Raw genomic sequence first — 24921 nt, 5'->3', positions numbered from 1 at the left:
TCTGCTAGGGACCTGTTTTCAGCGTATTCAGTCCATTCAATAACCGGTGCTGAGTGTGTTTGTTTATCCCGTGTTTCCATTTAATTAGCTAGTAAATAAATAATTAAACCAATTTGTGTAGTACTGAATCATAAGTAAGGCTTGGGCTTTTGCAGATGCAAGGAGGTTACGACTGTTCAGAATGGTAATGTGCTACAAGGTTATGATTATTAAGTTGACTGTTAATAGATGTGATAGGTAAAAGACCTTTTAGAGTTTCATTCGGGAGATGGTAACTCTTTAAAGTACTGCTCTCGTGGTGCCCCAGATCCTAATGAGTTCATTGTTACATTATTTATTTAATAGGGAAACAATTAAACATAGTTAATTACAGTGTCCAGATGCACATTTCCAAGCACTCTGATTGGTTGGGAATAGCAGCGCTATGATGGGTGAGTGACAACTAAGTTCAATTGCGCAGCCAAACTAACGGGACTTAAGGGAAACTAAGAGAACTGTGAGGAGAAGTTAGATAGAGAGGAGGGGAGCAGGAAGGCCTTTTTTCTACAGCCGCCACTAATATTTCTTATGGAAATATTGACATCCATGATGAATGGAATGGCATCGCTATAATGGATGGGTGACAACTAAGTTAGACTGCACAGCCAAACTGTTTAGACTTGTATTGAAAATCTGCAGATAAACTCAAGTGAAGCTCACTATTGATTGATTGATTGATTGGCAAATTTTCTGTATTTAAACAAATATTTAATAGAGTTAAAATTATATGAACAATTAATTTACTGGCACTAAGCCACAGATGAATAGTTTGTGTTGCAAACTAGTATAAAAGCAAAAGTGTTTTCCGCGAACATGATGACTACCTTTATTGGCCACCAGATGGCGCTACATAACCTGTCATTTCTTTGTGGTTCATTTACCTAATCATTCTCTCGTTCCTCTGAATTCATTGCCAGATGATGAAGCTGTAGCAAAACTCAATGAGTACCCATTTGATATGATTCTACCTGCCCTGCTGCTTTGAATGGTAATATGAAGAAAGTGAGATCTGTAGTGTTCATATTCAGTTGGAGGTGCCACATATTGAAGAATAGAAATGTCTCCCAAAAATTCCACCTTTGAGGGACAAATGGCTTATATTTATCATACCTATCATACCTACTTGTGAGTTATGTTGATATTGAAAAGGGGGTTGTTCCACCGATTCGGTGCCTTTTGAGAAGTGTAGCTTAACTTGTTTTAAAAAATGAAGTTTAATTTCAGCTCATTTTAACCTTCTGCATGAGGAAAACATTTTCAACTTGATAAAAAACACATTTTCCCATTTCAAGAGGTACATTTTTTGACTATAGTAAGTTCCTATTCAGTGCCAAACATTTACATTTACATTTACATTACATTTAAGTCATTTAGCAGACGCTCTTATCCAGAGCGACTTACAAATTGGTGCATTCACCTTATGACATCCAGTGGAACAGTCACTTTACAATAGTGCATCTAAATCTTAAAGGGGGGGGTGAGAGGGATACTTATCCTATCCTAGGTATTCCTTAAAGAGGTGGGGTTTCAGGTGTCTCCGGAAGGTGGTGATTGACTCCGCTGTCCTGGCGTCGTGAGGGAGTTTGTTCCACCATTGGGGGGCCAGAGCAGCGAACAGTTTTGACTGGGCTGAGCGGGAGCTGTACTTCCTCAGTGGTAGGGAGGCGAGCAGGCCAGAGGTGGATGAACGCAGTGCCCTTGTTTGGGTGTAGGGCCTGATCAGAGCCTGGAGGTACTGAGGTGCCGTTCCCCTCACAGCTCCGTAGGCAAGCACCATGGTCTTGTAGCGGATGCGAGCTTCAACTGGAAGCCAGTGGAGAGAACGGAGGAGCGGGGTGACGTGAGAGAACTTGGGAAGGTTCAAAGTAACATGGTTCATACTTTGGACCTTGGGAAGGTCCAAAGTAGGTCCAAAGTAGGTCCAAAGTAACATGGTTCTTAAATCAACCATAAATCCCCTTGTGACAGGAAGCTTGTTGTGTTCAACAGGGAGTGGAAATTGAATGCAAGCTTCACAAAAACATATATAATTGTTCAAACATTTCAAGCCTAACATCTATCAGTCACAGCGTTGACTTATTATTCTCGAACCTCACCGTTTCCCACCCCAAAACACCAGGAAATGGCCAAAAAGAGTAGAAGATGATTTGAAATAGAACCACGAGGAAAGCTGTCGGGAACGTTATCCTTTTATCGCTACTTTCAACCACTCCAAAGCTAATTTCTGACAAGAATATTGAGAGGTCAGAATGGAAGCTACAGGTTTCCAACAGCTATTGGTCTCTGGCTCCTCAAAATAAACCTAGAGGAACTAGCAGAAACATTAAAACCACCCTCTGTGATTTTAACCTTGACCCCCAGTTCATGGATTCAAAGCTGCAGGGGCGGACATACAGGCACCAATGAGATGCCAAGTGGACAAACTCTCACTCGAGTAGCAGTACACACAATAGGAAACATCACCGTAAATGGAATGTGTGATATATACCCTGAAATAGTATGATAGCAAAATTAATGGATGATTGATGAACGAGGAACTTAAAACTTTGTACAATGAGGAACTTTGACCTTTGCTTGGTTGATGATGGGTGGGTTATGGAGTCATCCTGAGCTGCACAGCAGGTGTGAAGAGGTCTCTACAATGCAGTGGTTTTGTGTGTGTGTGTGTGTGCATGCGTGTTGGGTAGAAACTCTATTTCCTACATTTCCTTGTGGCCAGGGTGTGGACGGGAAGCCCATGGTCATTTCCACCCTTTAGCCTGTCTGAGAAGGGCAAAGGTCACATTCGTCATAGCCATAAGCCTGCTCACTAACTGCGCTGACCTCTCACTCACTTTCTCACAACATACACACATATATATCACATATTAATTCTCACTGTATTGTGAACCCACTTACAGTATCTCTTGCTATCTAACATAAACATGCAGGGACTTACACACTAGCAAAGTCCCTCACAGGCAATTCAATCAAAGCCGGTCAGGTGTTTGTGTGTTATGTGACCTCGTGACACGGTCGTGGTGGCTTAGAGCCATGCTCTTCATGATGGAATATCCTCTCTGGACTCCCAGTACTGGTGGAATAGAACAGGCGCTACTAGCCATAGAACTGCATGACCCATTCGAACACTTTGAAAATGTCTTTCCTTTCTACCTCCCGTGATGAACGATCTGCCGCGACAGGATTGCTGAAAGCTACCCATTCCCCCGATCCATTCGTGTTGGATCTGAGACATACAAATAACTCTGCGACACAAACGTTGATTTGGAAGGTAAATGCACTTTAATTCACAATCCACACCCGCTGGCAGCCCCAGACGAACGGAAGGAGAGAGAGGACAAATAAAGCAAAGTAAAACAGCGACATTCAGAGACAAACCACAGTACAAAAAAAAACATATCAATATGTACAACATATATACACAACAGAGCTATTTTACACACAGGTATAAAAAACATCTTACATCTTTTGACAACCGCAGTGTGTTACAGAGACCGCACAGGCAACAGTGTCATGTTTTAACTCAGTTCTCTCATGTTTTAAATGGATTGGGGTCAGGCTCTACTCTCTTGTCGAACCTTTCCCTCTTTTTTATCTAAAGGTTGCATTTATTGATTCTTTTTTCCCTCTTTTGCGCCTTCAGTCATATTCTCTCTTTCTCCTGGCAACAGGCATAAAGCTCTGTAATGCTTATCACACACACACACACACCTCAGACTGACACACGTTGTCCGCCTGTGTCAGAGACACACAGTGACCAACGCACAGAGACACACAGAGACCAACACACACCTCACACAGACACACGCAGACACACGCAGACACACACACACACACACACACACACACACACACACACACACACACACACACACACACACACACACACACACACACACACACACACACACACACACACACACACACACACACACACACACACACACACACACACACACACACACACACACACACACACACACACACACACAATAATTATACCACAGTTTATCCTTCAATAATTAATGTGGAAATGGACTAATTGGAATTAAAACCACTTTGCCCTTCCCTCACATCCCCTGTCGTTTGCTGCCGCCCAGAAGGCAACAGCGCAGGGCTGGAGTTCCTGTAGAGGTCCAGTTACATATGTCGGTGACAGGCCATCCAGGCCTTCCAGGGCAACCAGGGCAGTGGGGTGCCTACAGAGGGACATTAAAACCTGGGGAATGGCTCACAGGGCTCCTCACGGTTGTTCCCGTCTACATGAGTCCCCATACAACACAGAGACACTCAGACACAGGCCAGACTCTCAAACTCAAAGGCCAACCCTCGCAAGATTAGCTCCGGGGTCAGCAGTTCAGAAGGGCATGATGTAAAAAGTTCCCCGCCATGCTGTTTCTGGGTGTTGGCGAGGTCGGTCCCTCGTAGGCCCAGCATTCTACAACAATAATTTATGCCAATTAGCAGATGACAATATCAGCTCACAAAAGATGAGGAGTCAACTCACAGAGGGATGGGTCGGGGTGAGGTCATCGCCACAGGAACCTGTGCAACATGCCACGGCGCCGGGGCCCAGTGCCAGGGCCCGGTCAGAGAGAAGCGGGCACAAAATAATAAAAGCCTCTAGACAGTTGAAAGGTCCAAAGGTCACACCTCCAGTTCCTGTTTGTCTGAGTAGTGGAAGCGGTTGAGCTTCTCCCTCTCACGGTTGGAGATGTCCTGTTTGGGGGCGTGGTTTGATGGTTTGAGTGCAGGGGAGGGGTGTGAGGGGGCCGGGGAGGGGGGCAGAGTGAGCTCGATCTCTTCGCAGAAGCGAGGTACAGGGACAGGGACAGGGGTGTGGGTGGTGGTTATGGGGGTGAGAGGGGGCAGGAGGGGCGCGGGGCGGTCCAGGTTTCGGACGAGGGTGACGAACTCTCTCTGGTTGTTGATGCCCTCCTCCTGGGGCCCGCCCTGCGTCTTTTTCCGTCGCCGGTGGAGATGGGAGAGGAGGAGGGCGCAGGCTGCGCAGCCGCACGCCGTTACTAACGCTGACACTCCCACCAACACCATGTAGAGATGGACCCCTCCACGAGCCGGGTCTGACATGGCACCTAGTGAGAGACAGAGCGACAGAGAGAGAGGGAGGCATGTTAGTTAGTTAACAAACACACCTGTACACACACATAATGTGAAAAATAAAAAATCTCCCTAGTCCCACTACGACTCACCTGGACAGTGTTGGCCATGACAAGGGTCCTTAAGGCTCGTGCACTCATTACCATAGTAACCCTCGGAGCAGGCACACGTGTACCCCCCGTCGGTGCTCTGACAGGGCACCCCCTGCTGGCATGGGTTGGGATTGCACAGATCCACCACCATCTGGAAAATATTAACAAGAACAAAATATGTGAGGAAGATTCAGACAACCAGTAGGAAGATGACGAATCTGAGAATGGAGTCTGACCTCGCAGTACGTCCCTGAGTAGCCCATGGGACAGCTACAAAGCTCCGCCCTGCCCTCCGTGTCCACACACTGGCCTCCGTGCTGACAGGGGGTGCTGTCACAGGGACTGGGGCCAGTCTGGCAGTGCTTCCCAGAGAAACCGGGTACACACAGGCAGCGTGAGCCTGACACAGAGTCCTCACAGTGACCTCCGTTTAGACACAACCCCTGGCAGCTGCTGTTCCCTACAGAGCAGAGAAAAATACAGATGAGCGCACGCACACGCGCGCACACGCACACGCACACTGGCACACATCTTGCTCCATCCTCAACCTCATACTCACTGACGTCACAGGTAGGCCCCGCCCAGCCTGGCAGGCAATCGCACAGGTATCCACCAATCAGATTACGGCAGGAGCGGGCATGGACACACACACCCGTGTCACACTCGTTGGTGTCTGTGGAGAGAGATGGGAAGTAGAGAGAGAATGAGAGAACACATCAATGAAAATGCCTGGTCGGGTCTCGGGACAATCTTGTAGCTTGGGCCAATTTACAACAGCAGTCATTTTGTAAGAGCCTGGCACAACTCACACATACGGAGAGCAATAAAACCTCTTAAAAAGAGAAAGAACAAACTTGCTAGACAACAATGACAAAGGCTGTGGTGACTGAAATGTGACTCTACGTGCGTGTCTCTACATGTATGTCTCTGCGTGTGTGTGTATCTGTGTGTGTGTGTGTTTGTCTCTACGTGTATGTCTCTGCGTGTGTGTATCTCTATATATATGTCTCTGCATGTGTGTGTATCTGTGTGTGTGTTTGTCTCTACATGTATGTCTCTGCGTGTGTGTGTCTCTACATATATGTCTCTGCGTGTGTGTGTTTCTGTGAGTGTGTGTGTGTTTGTCTCTACATATGCGTGTCTCTACATGTATGTCTCTGCGTGTGTGTGTGTTTGTGCATCTGTGTGTCTCTACATGTATGTCTCTGCGTGTGTGTGTATCTGTGTGTGTGTGTGTTTGTCTCTACATGTATGTCTCTGCGTGTGTGTGTCTCTACATATATGTCTCTGCGTGTGTGTGTATCTGTGTGTGTGTGTTTGTCTCTACATGTATGTCTCTGCGTGTGTGTGTCTCTACATATATGTCTCTGCGTGTGTGTGTATCTGTGTGTGTGTGTGTGTTTGTCTCTACATATGCGTGTCTCTACGTGCGTGTCTCTACATGTATGTCTCTGCGTGTGTGTGTGTGTTTGTGCATCTGTGTGTCTCTACATGTATGTCTCTGCGTGTGTGTGTATCTGTGTGTGTGTGTGTTTGTCTCTACATGTATGTCTCTGCGTGTGTGTGTCTCTACATATATGTCTCTGCGTGTGTGTGTATCTGTGTGTGTGTGTTTGTCTCTACATGTATGTCTCTGCGTGTGTGTGTCTCTACATATATGTCTCTGCGTGTGTGTGTATCTGTGTGTGTGTGTTTGTCTCCACATATGCGTGTTTCTACGTGCGTGTCTCTACATGTATGTCTCTGCGTGTGTGTGTGTGTGTGTGTGTGTGTGTGTGTGTGTGTGTGTGTGTGTGTGTGTGTGTGTGTGTGTGTGTGTGTGTGTGTGTGTGTGTGTGTGTGTGTGTGTGTGTGTGTGTGTGTGTGTGTGTGTGTGTGTGTGTGTGTGTGTGTGTGTGTGTGTGTGTGTCTCTACATGTGTGTCTCTACGTATGTCTGTGTATGGGCGTCTCAACTCCTACACGAGACCCCAGGGAGCTGAACCACCTCCAGTGTGGCTATAGAAGTACTCGTGTCTCTGTCCCCTCTGCCAGACTCCAGAGTGTTGGAGCTGAGAGAGGTCTCTGATAGCAAGGCGGAATGAGGATGTGACACCATCAAATCAGGAGACAGGAAGCAGTCAGGTAATAGAAACCCTGCTGCTGTCAGCCCCATAAGGATTTTACCACCAGGGATGAGAAAGAGCAGAGACAGGGAGCGTGGACCTTTGTAGGAACAGCCTGAAGGCAGGGGATTGCCACTGATTCAGCCAGTGAAGACTGGGAAGGAACTCAGAGACAGAACTATGACAAGTATATTCTCTGTGTGTGTACTGAGTCTGTTTTACCTAGATTGAGGGTCAGGATTTTGGGGAACCTGTCCTGTGGGTCGGAGCTAAAGCCTGAGCTGTGGTGTGTGTGTGTTGAGTGCAAACAAGTGAATGTGAGCAATGTACCGCGCGCACTGAAGTGGAACTGTAGGGGATTATCAGGTGTCAGTGTGAAATATCACCTCAACACAGAGGGATATAAGGAGACTGTCATCCTGAAATATGTCTCCACGGGCCTTATGAGCCCCAAGCCTGTCTGTGTGTGTGTGTGTGTGTGTGTGTGTGTGTGTGTGTGTGTGTGTGTGTGTGTGTGTGTGTGTGTGTGTGTGTGTGTGTGTGTGTGTGTGTGTGTGTGTGTGTGTGTGTGTGTGTGTGTGTGTGTGTGTGTGTGTGTGTGTGTGTGTGTGTGTGTGTGTGTGTGTGTGTGCGTGCGTGTGCGTGTGTGTGTGCGTGCCGACCCCCTACTGGAGAATCATCTGTCATTAGAACTAATATGCATCAGGGCTTTGGGGAATTTCTTCTCAATACGAGAGTACTGGGGTCTAATAGACACAGTGTAACATTGTACGCATACCGAGTTAGATCTGGTTGCCTGGATTCTCAAGCTTGAAGTGCTTTGTGTGGACATACTACGTATCGACGCCGAAGAGGGTCGCTCTTGCGGACGACTAGTGTTCCATAGCGTGTCCATCTCACTGACCTAGTTGGCAGGTTCTGCCAGTCCAGCCGGGGGGGCAGAGGCACCGGAACCCCTCTGGAGACTCCTGGCACGTCGCCCCGCGCCCACACGGGTTTGAGTCACACTGCCGCTCCGCTAAGAGGAGAGAGAGAGAGAGAGAGAACTCAATGAATGAACCGATCAATCAAGAACATATGTTGATTATACGGCAAACAATAAAATAACCAGTAACTCACACCTCAACATCCCTGAGGAGAGATGGAAAAATATGAATCCACCTAACAACCGACCAATTAATCGACCGACCAATTGGTGTGTTCACCGTGATTCTTATCTACCCTTGTTCCTTGTTTGTCCTAGTATTGCTCGCTTTATGTGGGGGGGGGGGTTTCTCAGCTTTCTTATTCGCCCGCGTAATGAGTCGTTCTAGATTAGAGTATTCGCGAAAAATGACCCGGATATAAATGTTAAAATGCAAATGTGTGCGCAGTTGTATGTGCATCAGCGATGCATGCGTGTGTTCCTAACCGTCGCGCTGGTATGTGGATGCTCGCGGCCGGGTTTTCATCCCCCTGTTCTCTTGCTCTGGTTCCGGCGCAATGTTCACACCTCACCGGGTCTCCTAAGCTCGCTTTCCCATCCGGGGATAGGGGGATAGGGGAGCGAGAGATAGGGAGCTAGAGACAGAGAGAGAGACAGAGAGAGAGAGAGAGAGAGAGAGAGGGAAAGGGGGATAGGGGAGCGAGAGATAGGGAGCTAGAGAGAGAGAGAGAGAGAGAGAGAGAGAGAGAGAGAGAGAGAGAGAGAGAGAGAGAGAGAGAGAGAGAGAGAGAGAGAGAGAGAGAGAGAGAGAGAGAGAGAGAGAGAGAGAGAGGGAAAGGGTGATAGGGGAGAGGAGGGAGCAGCCACGCCTCGTTCCACTTCTTTGGAGAGTAATTAAAAACTGAGAAAAAAAGGAGGAATATATGGAGGATGACGGAAAGAGAGAGAGAGGGAACGGGTAGAAATGACAGGCTGGGAAGGAGGTAGGTAGGGTGAACCCATAGGCTAACATGGCATATTTGTTTAGTAATGCGGTCACTGGTTTTTTCTCTCTCTCACTCTCCATGCAGAGCCACTGTGGCGTACATTTCTCATCAGTCAGCACCTCTCTCATAGCCCTTTCCCATTTACCTAACCCCATAGTCATACCAGTTTCCATGATCCTGACCCTTACCCCAACCCTGCACAATAACCCATTCAAAGCCACCGCAGCCCAGGGGGCGAGTCAATAGCAAGCAAAGTACCCTCTAATTAATGTCCAGTATATAAATCACGTCGAAAAACTGAGCTGTGTTGTGGTTCCGACATCCATGCCCTAGTACCCGAACCGAGAGTCTGTCCCCCAGGGTGTGTGTGTGTGTGACTTCGTGCTCCCACCCAGTGACAAACAGTAGATAGATAGTTCAGCTGTTTGCCATGTTGTCAACAAACGCTCAATGAATAATAGCATTCTAATTGGCATCATTACTACAATGTAATTGCCTTGAGAATTTCTGGTGAGAGGGAGAGAGAGAGGGAGAAATTGCTTGAGAGAGGGCGAGCGAGAGAGAGAGAGGAATAAATAACGAAAGAGAGAGAGGGAGACAGGGAGGTAGAGAGGGAGAATGTTCTTGTAAACATGGTGTCCATTGAAAGAGACAGAGAGAGAGAGAGAGAGAGAGAGAGAGAGAGAGAGAGAGAGAGAGAGAGAGAGAGAGAGAGAGAGAGAGAGAGAGAGAGAGACAGGGAGGTAGAGAGGGAGAATGTTCTTGTAAACACGGTGTCCATTGAAAGAGAGAGAGAGAGAGAGAGAGAGAGAGAGAGAGAGAGAGAGAGAGAGAGAGAGAGAGAGAGAGAGAGAGAGAGAGAGGGAGGGAGGGAGGGAGGGAGGGAGGGAGGGAGGGAGGGAGGGAGGGGGAGAATGTTCTTGTAAACACGGTGTCCATTGAAAGAGAGAGAGAGAGAGACAGAGAGAGAGAGAGAGAGAGAGAGAGAGAGAGAGAGAGAGAGAGAGAGACAGAGACAGAGACAGAGAAAGAGACAGACAGACTAAATTGCCTTCTTTCTTCGCACACAGCCAGACTCTCATACTTTCCCACACACGTTAAAAGAAAATAAGCAGTGATAGAGACAGGGAGGGAGGGAGGGAGAGTGAGTTTGTGACCTGGGGCTATGGTTCCCCTCTGTCCTCACTGAGGAAGGGAGAGTGAGTTTGTGACCTGGGGCTATGGTTCCCCTCTGTCCTCACTGAGGAAGGGAGAGCACCTGCGGCACAGTCATTATTTCCCGTGAGTGTATCTGCTGTACCTGTCTGACTGTCTGCTGACCTACACAATAAACAAACATGGGGGTACAAAGAGACAAAGTGGAACCCTGCATGTTTCTACAGATAGCGCTTAGATATCCAGATGTAACATTTATGAATGCATGACTAAACCACTTAGGACAAAAGCGTCTGCTAAATGACAACTATTTGATTATTATCATTATTATATATTATCTTACGCTGTGTCTGCGTCGTGCACACGCGCACACACACATACGCAACACACAAACAAACAAACTAACTAACAAACACACAGACACACGCGCACACACACATACGCAACACACAAACAAACAAACTAACTAACAAACACACAGACACACGCGCACACACACATACGCAACACACAAACAAACAAACTAACTAACAAACACACAGACACACGCGCACACACACACACGTGAGATCACTAGATCTTTTGATTGTGGCCTCAGAATCAGAGGCCGGACCACACTGACCCTGTAATCCACCCAAACACTTGTGACCTCAATGCCCCCCCCCCCCCGTAATGGTGAAGTGGAACATTCTCCAAGCTGTGTGGGCCCCTGTTAACTTGTGGGAAGAAGGGGGAAGGTAGTCAGTGGTGATTGGTATTCTAACTAAAGACCAAGCACTCATCTTAACTTAAATGCTTAAGCCTGTTAGCTAATTGGCTAATCGGCAAAGATCAAAATACATCCCCCTCGGGCCCTCATATACCCCAAACACACCCCATGTTAACCTGACCAGCTTAGCAAGCTCTACCTGTTTTGAAGCGACACGGCCAGGGACACACGGAATGGGTAACGGGTGCATGTGACTGTGCCGACCGTGCCTATTTCTCTGACACACATAACAACTGGGGGCGTGGTTGACTCCACGTCGTTAATGTGTTTGTACCAGTGGTGTAATGGCTTCTATCTGTATCTGATTACTGTGTCGCTTATGTTCTGTGCAAATCAGTCTCATCCTGGACACTGATTAGAATCTTGGCACTGGCTCGGCTCCAATCGCGGGTAATCTCAGCCGTGCTGATTGGCGCTAATTACCGTCGGCGCAGGTGTGTCCGGTCCAGCTGTCCGCACAGACACAGCTGAAACCCGACGGTTCCTCCGCACAGGTGGCCCCGTTCGCACAGGGGGACGAGAGACACGCATGCTCCACTGAGGAACGGGAGAGAGGGGGAAGGGGGAAGGAGATAGAGAGAGAGAGAGAGAGAGAGAGAGAGAGAGAGAGAGAGAGAGAGAGAGAGAGAGAGAGAGAGAGAGAGAGAGAGAGAAGTCAAACTCAGAACCAGGCAAATTCGGTCATGAATCTGGTCACTAAGTGCCCACGTGCTCGAAGTTCCTTCACGCTGATATTATTCTCAAGATTCTCTGCAGAAGTACTGCAGCAGCAAAGAACTCACCGATATCACAGTTGCGCCCGCGGAAGCCCTCTTGGCACTCACACTGGTACTCGTTAGGCTCTGTGTTGGAACAGGTGCCCCCATTCTTACAGGGCCGGTGTGTACCGCAGTAGTTCAGATCTGAGAGGTAAAGGGAGATGGGGGAGACGGTGGGGGGGGCAGCAAAAAAGAGTGAGGATAGGTAGAGTGGAGGGCAGTTGAAAAAGTGACGGAGAGGGAACGGGGTGAGGAAGAGGGAGAACAAAAAAAAAGGAATCATCTCCAACCCTTCCTCTTTTCCCTTGTCCTTGAGCCGTCTGGTCTCAGAAGCGCAGAGCGGCACAGCCACGTTAGCGCAAACACACACACACAACAAAGCGTTCCGCGGCAGTTGACACTGAGGCATCCTCATTAGATACATAACATTAAACTGATAAAGTTTTATATAAACCACAACCCCCCCAGAGTGAGTGAATCCATGTCAGTGTGGTACAGGAGAGCGGCTGCCTGCCTGGGGCCCGGGTGTGGGCCCTGTGTGTGGAAGAAGGCAGTATTAAGCCCAACTTTCTAAAGAACTCTCTCTCTGCAGTGTTCGGCTCTCTTTGTGACTGAGCCTCTTCACAGACGACCTGAATGGAGGGACAGGGAGAGGCTCAGTACCCCAAATAGCTAAGCAGGACCCAACCCAGCCCAGCTCACATTCACTTTACCCAAGGCTATCGCCTTTCCCCTCACAATGCTCAGCTGCTGGCCCCTCATGTGGCTCCCGGAGGTTCCCACACTGGGGCACAGGAGGGCAACATTGGGGAATTGTTTGGACAATGTTGCGGTAATGTCACCCATTCACTCACACGCGGTCGAAAACAGACTGATGCACAAGCACTCTCAAAGCATGACCTTCTTCTGATCGATGGCTTCCTCTTCTTTATTCCAACGCCGGTACTGCGTGGACGCAAACACACACAAAAATCACCTTTGTCACACAGCAGGCCTCCCCAGTTGACGTCACACACACACTGCCAGGGTTCAACGCAGCTCCCGTAGACGCAGCCTGGGAACGTCATACACCGGTGACACAGAGCACCCTCATAGCCGTAGTGACACCTGCAAAACACAGAGGCGGGGGGAGGCTACATGGTAAGATACATGGAAGCCTTTGAGAACAAATTTTATTTTCGACGGCAGACTCACTTGCATTCTCCAGGCACAGAGCAGGAGCCATGGATCTGATGACACCCCTGTCTGCACACCGCTGTAACACAACACACACACACACAACATTACGTCACCGTCTGTCAGGTCAGAGGCAGTCCACTGACACTGGGGACCTATATAGACGCTGCAGTCCCTAGGTGCCGACCAAGAGTACAAAACAACACTGTCATCAAAGAAACACAGCACACAGAACCGCAACAGCACACAGCATCACTGACGTCAGGTGGGGTAGTTCCATTTATGGTAACGTTCAGTGCTCGCCACCCTCAACGCCTCTCTGGGGACAAACTCCACTGACGGCTCTCAACAAATGGATGTCTCCCTTCCTGTATCTCTCCGGTCGAAATCAGCGCCCTGCTGAGGAGGAAGTGAGATGAGCCAGAGGAGGGTGGTAGCGGGAGGGAAGGGCCACAGGATGTCATTACTCCAGGCTCATATCCTCCAGGGTTTCCGCCATCATTTCCTTGATTTAGTCTCACCTCAGCAACCCTGCCGCTTCAGGTCAGAGGTCAGAGTGTGTGGTCGCCTTAATGATGACTCACGAGCCGGAATCATAAAGTGACTTTGAAAAAACTGTCAGGACATTTGAGGTTTTAAGGGGATTTTCCAGGCTTGATGGTTATAACCTTGGTTATTACCTTGGCATAACATACTAAGAATAGGAATTGAGACACAAAGAGCCACGAGTCACAGGCAAGGAGGAGCCATCACTTGGATTCCATCCAATCATTTGTGCTGGCCCTAATATGTCTGTAGTCTATAACACCAAGTCCCTAATGCAGGCAAAGCCTGAAACGCGTTGGTTTCCTCAATAAAGAAGCGTTTTCTATCAACTTCCACTGTCCTCTAGGAGCTGCTGAAGGTCCTCTTCACTACCGGAAGTCCAACACAATATCAGACACAAAACAAACCTTTGCCCAGCACCAGGTAGCCCTCGCTCACCTTCTCGACACTCCGGTCCGGTCCAGCCCTCCTTGCAGACCTTGATGCCGCTGACGTCACAGTCAAAGTGTCCGAAGAAGTCGTCCCGGGGCCGGCAGAACTTGTTGCAGAAGGGGCCGTAGTAGTTGAGGTCACAGCGGTACCGCAGGCGGTACTCCAGGCTGAGCGAGCGTCCGTGGTGACGGTACGTCTGCCACTGCTCGCCGGGATTCAACATGGAGGACAGGAGGACACGCTCGATCAGACCAGCCTGACCTAGAGGAGAGAGAGAGACAGAGAGAGACAGAGAGAGTTAGATTTGCCCTGAGAGAAAGACAGTAGAGAAGAGACAGCGTGTAGGTAAAGAGAGCAGCTAAAGGGCACAGGGTCGGTGTGGCTGCCCTGAAAGAGAGAGAACGAGAAGGGACAGAGTCTCGCTCCACCCTGTATGGTGGCGACATGTTGTGAGAGCTACTGGTAAGGAGAAGAGGACAGGGTGAGGGCAGAGGTGGCAGACAAGAGACAGGGTGAGGGAGCAGAGGGCACAGAGGGTAGAGGGGGCCCAGATGGGTAGGAAGGGCACAGCGTTTGGGTGGTGACATGGTGAGAGAGCTGCTGACCCCGGGGGGATTTCCCAGAGAGGCTGTCATCTCCACCTCAGTTATAATCCCCCCTGACAGGGTATTAACCCACACAAAGCACTGTGTGTGTGTGTGTGTGTGTGTGTGTGTGTGTGTGTGTGTGTGTGTGTGTGTGTGTGTGTGTGTGTGTGTGTGTGTGTGTGTGTGTGTGTGTGTGTGTGTGTGTGTGTGTGTGTGTGTGTGTGTGTGTGTGTGTGTGTGTGTGTGTGTGTGTGTGTGTGTGTGTGCGTGCGTGCGTGTGTGCGTGTGTGTGTGTGTGCGAGAGAGAGAGAGAGAGAGAGAGAATGTGAGTGGCGAAACAGTGTACTGTGTGAATGTGTATTTAAGAGACGGGGAGATGGAGCAAGAGATAGAAACAGAGAGAAAGAGGGGGCCTGTAAGTGAGTGGGAGAGAGAGAGAGAGCATTAGAGAGGGAGGGAGACAGGGAGGGAGAGAGAGAGAGCGAGCGAGGGAGAGCTAATAACACACATAGCAAAAGTCCTGATGGAGGGATGAGATCATCTGGGTTTGAAACAAAAGAATGAAAACAGGGGCACATATTGTCTGGGGGGTTGGAAGGGGACAGGGAACACAACGGACACTAAGGGTGTTATCCCAGCTATACCCCCCCCCCCACCCCATTCTCCACACGTGCGGCCGTGTGTGTGTGCATGCGTATTTTGAACTTGCAGCTACAACAGCATATGTTCGTTCCTTACTTTGACGCCTCCGATGAGTCCAACAGCTCATTTCAACGCCCACAGTAAAGTGCTCTACCAGAGAGACAGAGTCAGAGAGGCAGTGTTGTGAGCAAGTGTACAGTATGACTGTTCCGCTGTGGCGAGTTGGGCACAGTTAAGACAGGGACAGGCGGAGAGAGAGGTCTCAATGGGCGAGAACCCACACAGACAAGGATCATGTCTAGTATCTAATCCCTTGTGATTGTGTCCCACTGCTCTGTATTGGATCTGAAGCGTTTGCCCTTGACGGTGTCTGTGTGTGTGTCTGTGTCTGTGTGTGTGTCTGTGTGTGGGGGGGGATAGACCAATCCCAATCAATAGATCAACACACAAAACACCTTTTGAACCTGTCTCCAAACACACATTAAAAGAAGTTAGGTAGGGGGAGAAAGACAAAGGAAGAGAAAGAGACAGAGAGAGAAAGAGAGAGAAAGAGAGGGACAGAGAGGAAGTGAGAGAAAGAGAGAGGGAGAGAGAGGAAGTGGGGTGCGGTTGGTTGTTCAAAAAAGGGGGGGGGGTAGTTGTTTTTTATTGATTGTATTGCCTTTCGTGTGATCCAACGAAAATGTATTGTTCACATAAAAAAAAGATTCCGGAGAGTCGATGAAGGTCATTAATGTTTTACAGCGTTGTCACTATGTTCTCCGCTTCTGTCCAAGGACTCTGTAGGTCTGTGTTCGACAGATACATTACAGTGTTGTAATCCATCCTGATTAGAGCTGTGGGCCTGTAAGTTGGCCTTGACTGCTCTAGGATGTCTGTTTTTTATTTATTAAGCTAAGCTGGGAGCCAGGAGAGAGGCTTTAAACCCAATGTGGTAAAAAGAGAGAATATTTCAGGAGCTCAGGAAGAACGAGGGATGGCGCAAACAAGTCTTACGGCTAGAGCTGTGGAGGGCAGAGGGAGAGAGAGATGGAGGGAAGAGGAAAAAGAGAGGGAGAAGGAGGAAGAGGAGGAGGTCTGGGGTTTGGGTCCCAGTCTCTCATTATCTCTCCACTCATCTTTTGGCTGAGTCTGTCTGCAGCCTTTTACTGGGCAGGAGGGGGCAGAGGAACAAGGGAGACAGGATGAACGGGAAAGGCTGGGGAACGAAAGGAATGAGGAAGGATAGTCGCATCTTTGTGTTTGTGTGTCTTAGTGTGTATGTAATGATTATTGAAGTGTTGATTTTGGTTTATGTGTGTGTGTGTGTGTGTGTGTGTGTGTGTGTGTGTGTGTGTGTGTGTGTGTGTGTGTGTGTGTGTGTGTGTGTGTGTGTGTGTGTGTGTGTGTGTGTGTGTGTGTGTGTGTGTGTGTGTGTGTGTGTGTGTGTGTGTGTGTGTGTGTGTGTGTGTGTGTGGTCTATATCTGTCTGTTTTTAGAGAATGCTGCTCACATTCCCTATCTCTGATTATGAGCAGAAACAATAAGCGGAGTGTGAAATTAAAGGGTCTGACTGGGAGACCCTTACACTGAAACACACACACCCGCACCAGCACACGTACAGGCACAATTAGAAGCACATGCAGACGCACACACACACAGACAGGCTTGGGGCTCATAAGGTCCGTGGAGACATACATACACCCACCCTGTACGCACAACCACAAAGGCAAACACATTTTCTACACGGCAAGTGCAAACTGATACACATTCAAAACAGACAGAAATATTGGATGTGCCTCCTTTTCAAGACAGTAAGGGGACCCAGTGAGGACAGGGGGGAACCATAGCCCTGGGTCACAAACAGGAAGGGGGAGGGGCCACATGCACTCTATGTCCCCCTCCCTGTCTGTATCACTGCTTATTTAGCTTTTAACGTGTGTGGGAAAGTATGAGAGTCTGGCTGTGTGCGAAGAAAGAAGTCAATTTAGTCTGTCTGTCTCTTTCACTGTTTCGGTCTCGCGCACACGCACGCACACACACACACACACACACACACACACACACACACACACACACACACACACACACAGGAAATTCTCTCTCCAGCCTTACCTGATTCGGATGTTTTGTTGTCATGGTCCAGAGCCTCTAACACCAAGGAGAACGATTTCTGTGGAGGACAAAGAGAGAGAGAACAAGGTTCAATCAATTCAGTTTAATCTACGTACGTAGTTCAGATCCAAATGGATTTGTCACAAAGTGCTGAGCCACAATCTGGCGTGAAACACCCAAAAGAGTTAGCCAAGAACACGTAGCAGCTCACAGTAGTCCTACTGATGAAATGAAACAAACACAACCTTGCAACCTCACAGTGTGAGAAGAACAATGTCATTTTTTGACTCACTCCAGAAACGTCCATAAAATCCATGAGGCAGATGGGCTGTGATTGGTCACGGAATTTTGGATGATGGTAATTGGCCAGCCAAATGACCGTGGTCACCGCAATAACAGTTTGAATAGCATTTTTTATTTTAATTAAATAATATTCCAATTAAATAAATCCTGACAAACATGTTCTCCTATCCTCCACTCCAGATAAATAGAATGAATAGAACAGGCGTTTTCATTCTAGTCAATGATGGCATAATGGGTGGACTGGCTACCATTGCGAGTGTACCGATTGCAGAGATGGACAGACCATTTTTTCTGGTTATATTACAGTCAATGAACAAAGTAGGCCACACAAAGCTGCTATTGCACTGGAGAGCCAGAACCTTAAGGACACCGGAACTGAACATTCTTTAAAAAAAAAAATGGTAAATAGAGTCTTAATTTATCCACCGTCTTTGGCCATAGGAGCAAAGCAGGAAGTAAAAAGCAGGAAGTGTACCCATCAACGTGTGCTGTGATTTGTTGATTCAACTCAACTGACATTCCAAAGAAAGACATGAGCCACATCAGGTAACATGATTTGAATGAACATTCTACATTTCAGCAAGGAGAAACAAAGATTCCTCACATTGTTAAGAGTCCATGTTAGCGCTGAAACGGACACAACCTCACGAAACAAGCTGAGTGCTCACATGCCAAAGTATAACACTTTTTTGGTTATTACATGATTCCATATGTGTTATTTCATAGTTTTGAGGTATTCACTATTATTCTACAATGTAGAAAATAGTACAAATTAAGAAAAACCCTGGAAAAAGTAGATGTGTCCAAATGTTTGACTGGTACTGTACATGTATCAATAATTATTGGGAAAGGGAAGCATTTTTTCATCTTTTGGCTCTATACTCAAAAAGTTTATATTTTAAATCAAACAGTGACAATGAGGTTAAAGCGCAGACTACTTTAATTTGAGGGTATTTTCATCCATATCGGATTAACTGTTTATAAATTACAGCACTTTTTGTACATAGTCCCCCCATTTTAGGGCACCAAAAGCTTTGGGACAAATTCACTTATACAGTTCATTCGGAATGTAATTCAGACCCCTTGACTTTAAAAAATACAAAAAATCTTGCGTTACAGCCTTATTCTAAAATTGATTAAATAAACATTTCCCCCATCAATCTACACACAATACCCCATAATGACAAACCGAAAACAGGTTTCATTCAAATGTTTCTACAACTTGATTGGAATCCAACTGTGGGAAATTCAATTGATCGGACATGATTTGGAAAGGCACACACCTGTCTATATAAGGTCCCACAGTTGACAGTGCATCTCAGAGCAAAAACCAAGCCATGAGGTGCAAGGAATTGTCCGTAAAGCTCTGAGACAGGATTGTGTCGAGGCACAGATCTTGGGAAGGGTACCAAAAAATGTCTGCAGCATTGAAGGTCCCCAAGACCACAGTGGCCTCCATCATTCTTAAATGTAAGAAGTTTGGAACAAACAAGACTCTCCCTAGAGCTTGCCACCAGGCCAAACTGAGCAATCGGGGGAGAAGGGCCTTGGTCAGGGAGGTGACTAAGAACCCGATGGTCACTCTGACAGAGCTCCTCAGTGGAAATGGAGAACCATCCAGAAGGACAACCATCTCTGCAGCACTCTATCAATCAGGCCTTTATGGTAGAGTGGCCAGACGGAAGCCACTCCTCAGTAAAATGTACACAACAGCCTGCTTGGTGTTTGCCAAAAGTCACCTGAAGGACACTCAGGCTATGAGAAACAAGTTTCTCTGGCCTGAAAGCCAAGCATCATGTCTGGGGGAAACCTGGAACCGGTGAAGGATGGTGGTGGCAGCATCATGCTGTGGGGATGTTTTTCAGCGGCAGGGACTTGGAGACTAGACAGGATCGAGGGAAAGATCAACGGAGCAAAGTACAGAGAGATCCTTGATGAAAACCTGCTCCAGAACACTCAGAACCTCAGACTGGGGCAAAGGTTCACCTTCCAACAGGACAACGACCCTAAGTACACAGCCAAGACAACGCAAGAGTGGCTTCGGGACAAGCCTTTGAATATCCTTGAGTTACCCAGCCAGAGCCCAGACTTGAACCCGATCGAACATCTCTGGAGACTGAAAATAATCTCTGCAAAAGGTGCTTCAACAAAGTACTGAGTAAAGGGTCTGAATATTTATGTAATTGTGATATTACATGTCTAAAATACATGTAAATGTCTAAAATAACTGTTTTTTCTTTGTCATTATGGGTATTGTGTGTAGATTGATGAGAAAAAAATATACAATTTTAGAATAAGGCTGTAATGTAACAAAATGTGGAAAAAGTCAAGGGGTCTGAATACTTTCCTGATGCACTGTATGTGTATTAAAGTAGTAAAAAGTATTTGGTCCCATATTCCTAGCACGCAATGACTACATCAAGCTTGTGACTAAACACATTTGTTGAATGCATTTGCTGTTTGTTTTGGTTGCAGTAATGTGGATGTTACCATGACTACGGCTAAGCCTGAATGAATAGTGTATAATGATGAGGGAGAAAGCTGCAGACACACAAATATCATACCCATAAGACATGCAAACCTCTCACCATTACAATAACACGAGAGGTTAGCATTTGGGGGGAGGGTGTCTGTTGTTATTAAATTATTATTAGAGATACACAAATTGTTTTTTTTGCACCCACCAGGCGTCATGCCCGCAATGGTCATGTGAGGTGAAATGCGTATATTTTGGGATGTGAGCACTCGGTGTGTTTGACCGGACGAAGATCCGTTTGGGATGGAAACGCTGTCAATAAAGCGGTGAATTGGGAGCTTCAACGGTGTGCGGGCCCTTCTTGTACGACCACAAACTCTTCTGTAACTATGTAAAGAAAAAAGTATTTAATAAGAATATTTCATTCATTCAGATCTAGGATGTGTTATTTTAGTGTTCCCTTAATTTTTGAGCAGTGTGTATAATTTTTTATATTTATTATTATTATTTTTTTTTCAATACGGTTATGACGGTTATTTTATTTTCATGACGATCTTCATCCATAACCATTGTTTACACGGTTATACGGTAATTGTGCCAGCCCTATAAAGCAGCACTGATGTGATTTGCCAAGCTAGGCTACCTCAAGGAAGCCGTGCTACCCACATCTACGGATCCTAGATCAGCAGATCCTAGATCAGCAGATCCTAGATCAGCACTCCTACTCTGAGACGTTTGTGGATACGGGCCCAGGTACAGTATGCCTGCATGATACGACAGAGTGGGGGGAACCCTTAGGAATTCAGCACACAGACATAGAGAGAGAGAGAGAGAGAGAGAGAGAGAGAGAGAGAGAGAAAGAGAGAGAGAGAGAGAGAGAGAGAGAGAGAGAGAGAGAGAGAGAGAGAGAGAGAGAGAGAGAGAGAGAGAGAGATAGACTGTAGTACTGTATAGACTACTACATCCGGCTACAAAAGGGCCTGTACAGAAGACAGGGACAAACAGCAGATATCTTACGATTTAGGATTTACAAAGATTCTTACATTTTTTTCCCGCTCAACCTGTCTTTTGGTGCAGATCAGCAATGAATAATTCAGACCCATGTCCCCCCTCCAAAACACACCAGTGGCTGCCATGCAAATCACCCCGCCGTGCATTGTGGGCCGGGTGTCCTCCTAAAGGGCTGGATGGATGTGCAGTCACGCCTCTGCTCTAAGGGCCCACCGCTGAGGGGATGAGTGGAGCGAGGGATGGAGGGATGGAGAGGCGGAAGACGAAAGGTGAGTTTAGATGGAAGAAAAGAGGGCGGAATATAAGTTAAAAGGTAGTGTGCAGAGATTACATGACATGTGTATGAATGACGGCAGGATGGAGGGGAGAGGGAGCGGGTATAGAAATGTGTAGAGGGTAGTTAATTAGAGGTCCGGGGGGAACATTCAGGAGTGTGGAGGGGACAGGGAGCGGGTATAGAAATGTGTAGAGGGTAGTTAATTAGAGGTCCGGGGGGTGAACAATCAGGAGTGTGGAGGGAGAGGGAGTGGGTATAGAAATGTGTAGAGGGTAGTTAATTAGAGGTTCGGGGGGGGAACAATCAGGAGTGTGGAGGGGAGAGAGGGAGCAGTTATAGAAATGTGTAGAGGGTAGTTAATTAGAGGTCCGGGGGGGAACAATCAGGAGTGTGGAGGGGAGAGGGAGCGGGTATAGAAATGTGTAGAGGGTAGTTAATTAGAGGTCGCGGGGGGAACAATCAGGAGTGTGGAGGGGAGAGGGAGCGGGTATAGAAATGTGTAGAGGGTAGTTAATTAGAGGTCGGGGGGGAGGGAACATTCAGGAGTGTGGAGGGGAGGACGAAGGGAGGGGAAGGTGCACTTAGAGTGTAGACGTGGAGAGTGTGCGCGTGTGAGACCCGAGGTGAGGGTGGGGCATTGAATAAATAGGTTGGTGGGTCTTAGACCGGCCAGGCATTCAGGAGAACAGGATATAGGAGGGAGAGAACGGGAGGATGGAACTCTGGCATGGTAGAGGAATAGAGGAAAGTGGAAAGTGAGGAGTTGAAGGTCGAGGGGAGATGTTAGATGAAGAAGGTGCGGAGAAGAAAAGTGCTAGAACAATGGATGACAGCACAGAGGAGCGGTAAAGAAGAGTTGGGGAGGCGAGGGGGTTTTCCTCAGTCCGCCTATTTTACCTGTGGTGTTTACAATCCACCCCCATTCACACACACACACACACACACACACACACACACACACACACACACACACACACACACACACACACACACACACACACACACACACACACACACACACACACACACACACACACACACACACTGAAAAAATCCTTATAGACTGGCGACAAATTAGGATTTGAAGAACAGCGACCGTTCTACCTATTCTATTTCTATGTGAGAGGGGACTAGGGAGGGGTGAATATGGGCAAAAGTCATCATTGGTTTGGACATCCTGTCAGAGAACTTCTGGGTAGGAAATGATGCAGCGCCCAACACACACACACACACACCATTACCTCAGTGTTGGCCTGCTCCCTGGCTACTAGCTAAGGACACCTTTCCCATCCTTATCTCTCTCTCTCTCCCTCTGTTCTCCAACCGCTGCCCCACCCCTCCACCACCCCTCCGCCATTCTCCCCCACCCTGTACCTGCTCCCATGCCAGCAGCAGGCTACGACCTAAGGGAGGCCCATGTGACCCACAAACACACACATGCACGCAGAGCCCAGGTCACACACACAGCCAGGTGACACACACACTCAGGAAGGGTGTACCTGTGACCAAATCTGTTGCTACGGCTGGGATCACACCCAGGGGACCAGAGTAACCATGGTTACTCATCATGACATCTGTACACTCATTTCTTTGTTGTGCAATATTTTAGCCCTGCTATTACATGAATTGTTATTTTATTGCTACTGGTCATTTTCATGTAAAAGGATCAATGAGCACCAACATGTGAAATTCATAGGAGCATTCGGTGTCAAATTAAAACTAAGAGTCTATATTTTGGAGAAATGAAGAAATCATTTTCCAATCCAAACTATTTGGAATAAGCGAAGGCTTTGATTTCTGGGCAAACAGATGGAAAAGGGTTCGAAGACAACATCTAACATAAAAAGTATTAAAAGGAATTAGAAATACATAAAAACAGAATAATGTTTAAGACCCCTGCCAACTAATATTAACACTTATATTTTGTTTTGGAGACATTTCTCTGCTTTCTGTAAGTTTAAGAAACATTGCCTTACCAAAACACAAATATCTTTAAGATATTATCTACTGAACTCTACTGTACTGAACTCTACTCTACTCTTCTATACTCTACTGTACTCTACCGTAGCGTACTCTACTCTGCCATGCCCTACTCTACTCTACCATACCGTACTGTACTCTACCGCACTCTACCACACTGTACTCCACTGAACTCTGCTGTACTGAACTCTAATGTACTGTACTCTGCTGTACTGTACTCCACTGAACTCTACTGTACTGTACTCCACTGAACTCTACTGTACTGTACTCCACTGAACTCTGCTGTACTGAACTCTAATGTACTGTACTCTGCTGTACTGTACTCCACTGAACTCTACTGTACTGTACTCCACTGAACTCTGCTGTACTGAACTCTAATGTACTGTACTCTGCTGTACTGTACTCCACTGAACTCTACTGTACTGTACTCCACTGAACTCTACTGTACTCCACTTAACTCTACTCTACTGAACTCTACTGTACTGAACTCTAATGTACTGTACTCTGCTGTACTGTACTCCACTGAACTCTACTGTACTGAACTCTAATGTACTGTACTCTGCTGTACTGTACTCCACTGAACTCTACAGTACTCCACTTAACTCTACTCTACTGAACTCTACTGTACTGAACTGTACTCTACTCTACCGTACTCTACTCTACAGTACTGTACTCTACTCTACAGTACTGTACTCTGCTGTACTGTACTCCACTGAACTCTACTGTACTGTACTCCACTGAACTCTACTGTACTCCACTGAACTCTACTCTACTGAACTCTACTGTACTGTACTCTACCATACAGTACTCTACTCTACTGTACTGAACTGTACTCTACTCTACTGAACTCCACTGTACTGTACTGAACTGCACTCTACTGAGCTCTACCGTACTGTACATTACATTACATTTACATTTAAGTCATTTAGCAGACGCTCTTATCCAGAGCGACTTACTGTACTGTACTGTACTCTACTGTACTGAACTGTATTGTACTCCACTGAACTCTACTGTACTCCACTGAACTCTACTCTACTGATCTCTACTGTACTGTACTCTACCATACAGTACTCTACTCTACCGTACTGAACTGTACTCTACTCTACTGAACTCCACTGTACTGAACTCTACTGTACTGAACTGCACTCTTACTGAGCTCTACCGTACTGTACTCTACTGTACTGAACTGTACTGAACTCTACTCTACTCTACTGAGCTCTACTGTGCTCTACTGTACTCTGCTGTACTGTACTCCACTGAACTCTACTGTACTGTACTCCACTGAACTCTGCTGTACTGAACTCTAATGTACTGTACTCTGCTGTACTGTACTCCACTGAACTCTACTGTACTGTACTCCACTGAACTCTACTGTACTCCACTTAACTCTACTCTACTGAACTCTACTGTACTGAACTCTAATGTACTGTACTCTGCTGTACTGTACTCCA

At 47.2% G+C, this 24921-nt stretch overlaps 1 protein-coding gene across 1 annotated transcript in view; it reads right to left on the bottom strand.

Moving 5' to 3' along the window:
• Positions 1–4459: 4459 nt before the first annotated feature.
• LOC124006392 (protein jagged-1b-like) overlaps positions 4460–24921 on the bottom strand; it is a 55587-nt gene continuing 35125 nt past the window's right edge. The window contains exons 3-13 of the mRNA XM_046316384.1: positions 17424–17481; positions 14107–14361; positions 13141–13201; positions 12923–13053; positions 11971–12090; positions 11612–11725; positions 8258–8371; positions 5809–5922; positions 5486–5709; positions 5250–5400; positions 4460–5132 (exon numbers count right to left, since the gene is read on the bottom strand). Coding sequence (XP_046172340.1) covers positions 4687–5132; positions 5250–5400; positions 5486–5709; positions 5809–5922; positions 8258–8371; positions 11612–11725; positions 11971–12090; positions 12923–13053; positions 13141–13201; positions 14107–14361; positions 17424–17481 — 1788 coding nt within the window. The 3' untranslated portion in view covers positions 4460–4686. The remainder of the gene's footprint in view (positions 5133–5249; positions 5401–5485; positions 5710–5808; positions 5923–8257; positions 8372–11611; positions 11726–11970; positions 12091–12922; positions 13054–13140; positions 13202–14106; positions 14362–17423; positions 17482–24921) is intronic.

Source organism: Oncorhynchus gorbuscha, linkage group LG19 (genome assembly GCF_021184085.1).
Source record: "Oncorhynchus gorbuscha isolate QuinsamMale2020 ecotype Even-year linkage group LG19, OgorEven_v1.0, whole genome shotgun sequence".
In the NCBI taxonomy this organism is placed as follows: Eukaryota; Metazoa; Chordata; class Actinopteri; order Salmoniformes; family Salmonidae; genus Oncorhynchus; species Oncorhynchus gorbuscha.
The sequence above is the reverse complement of the archived record's forward strand: the minus strand, read 5'-3'. Positions and strand labels throughout refer to the sequence as shown.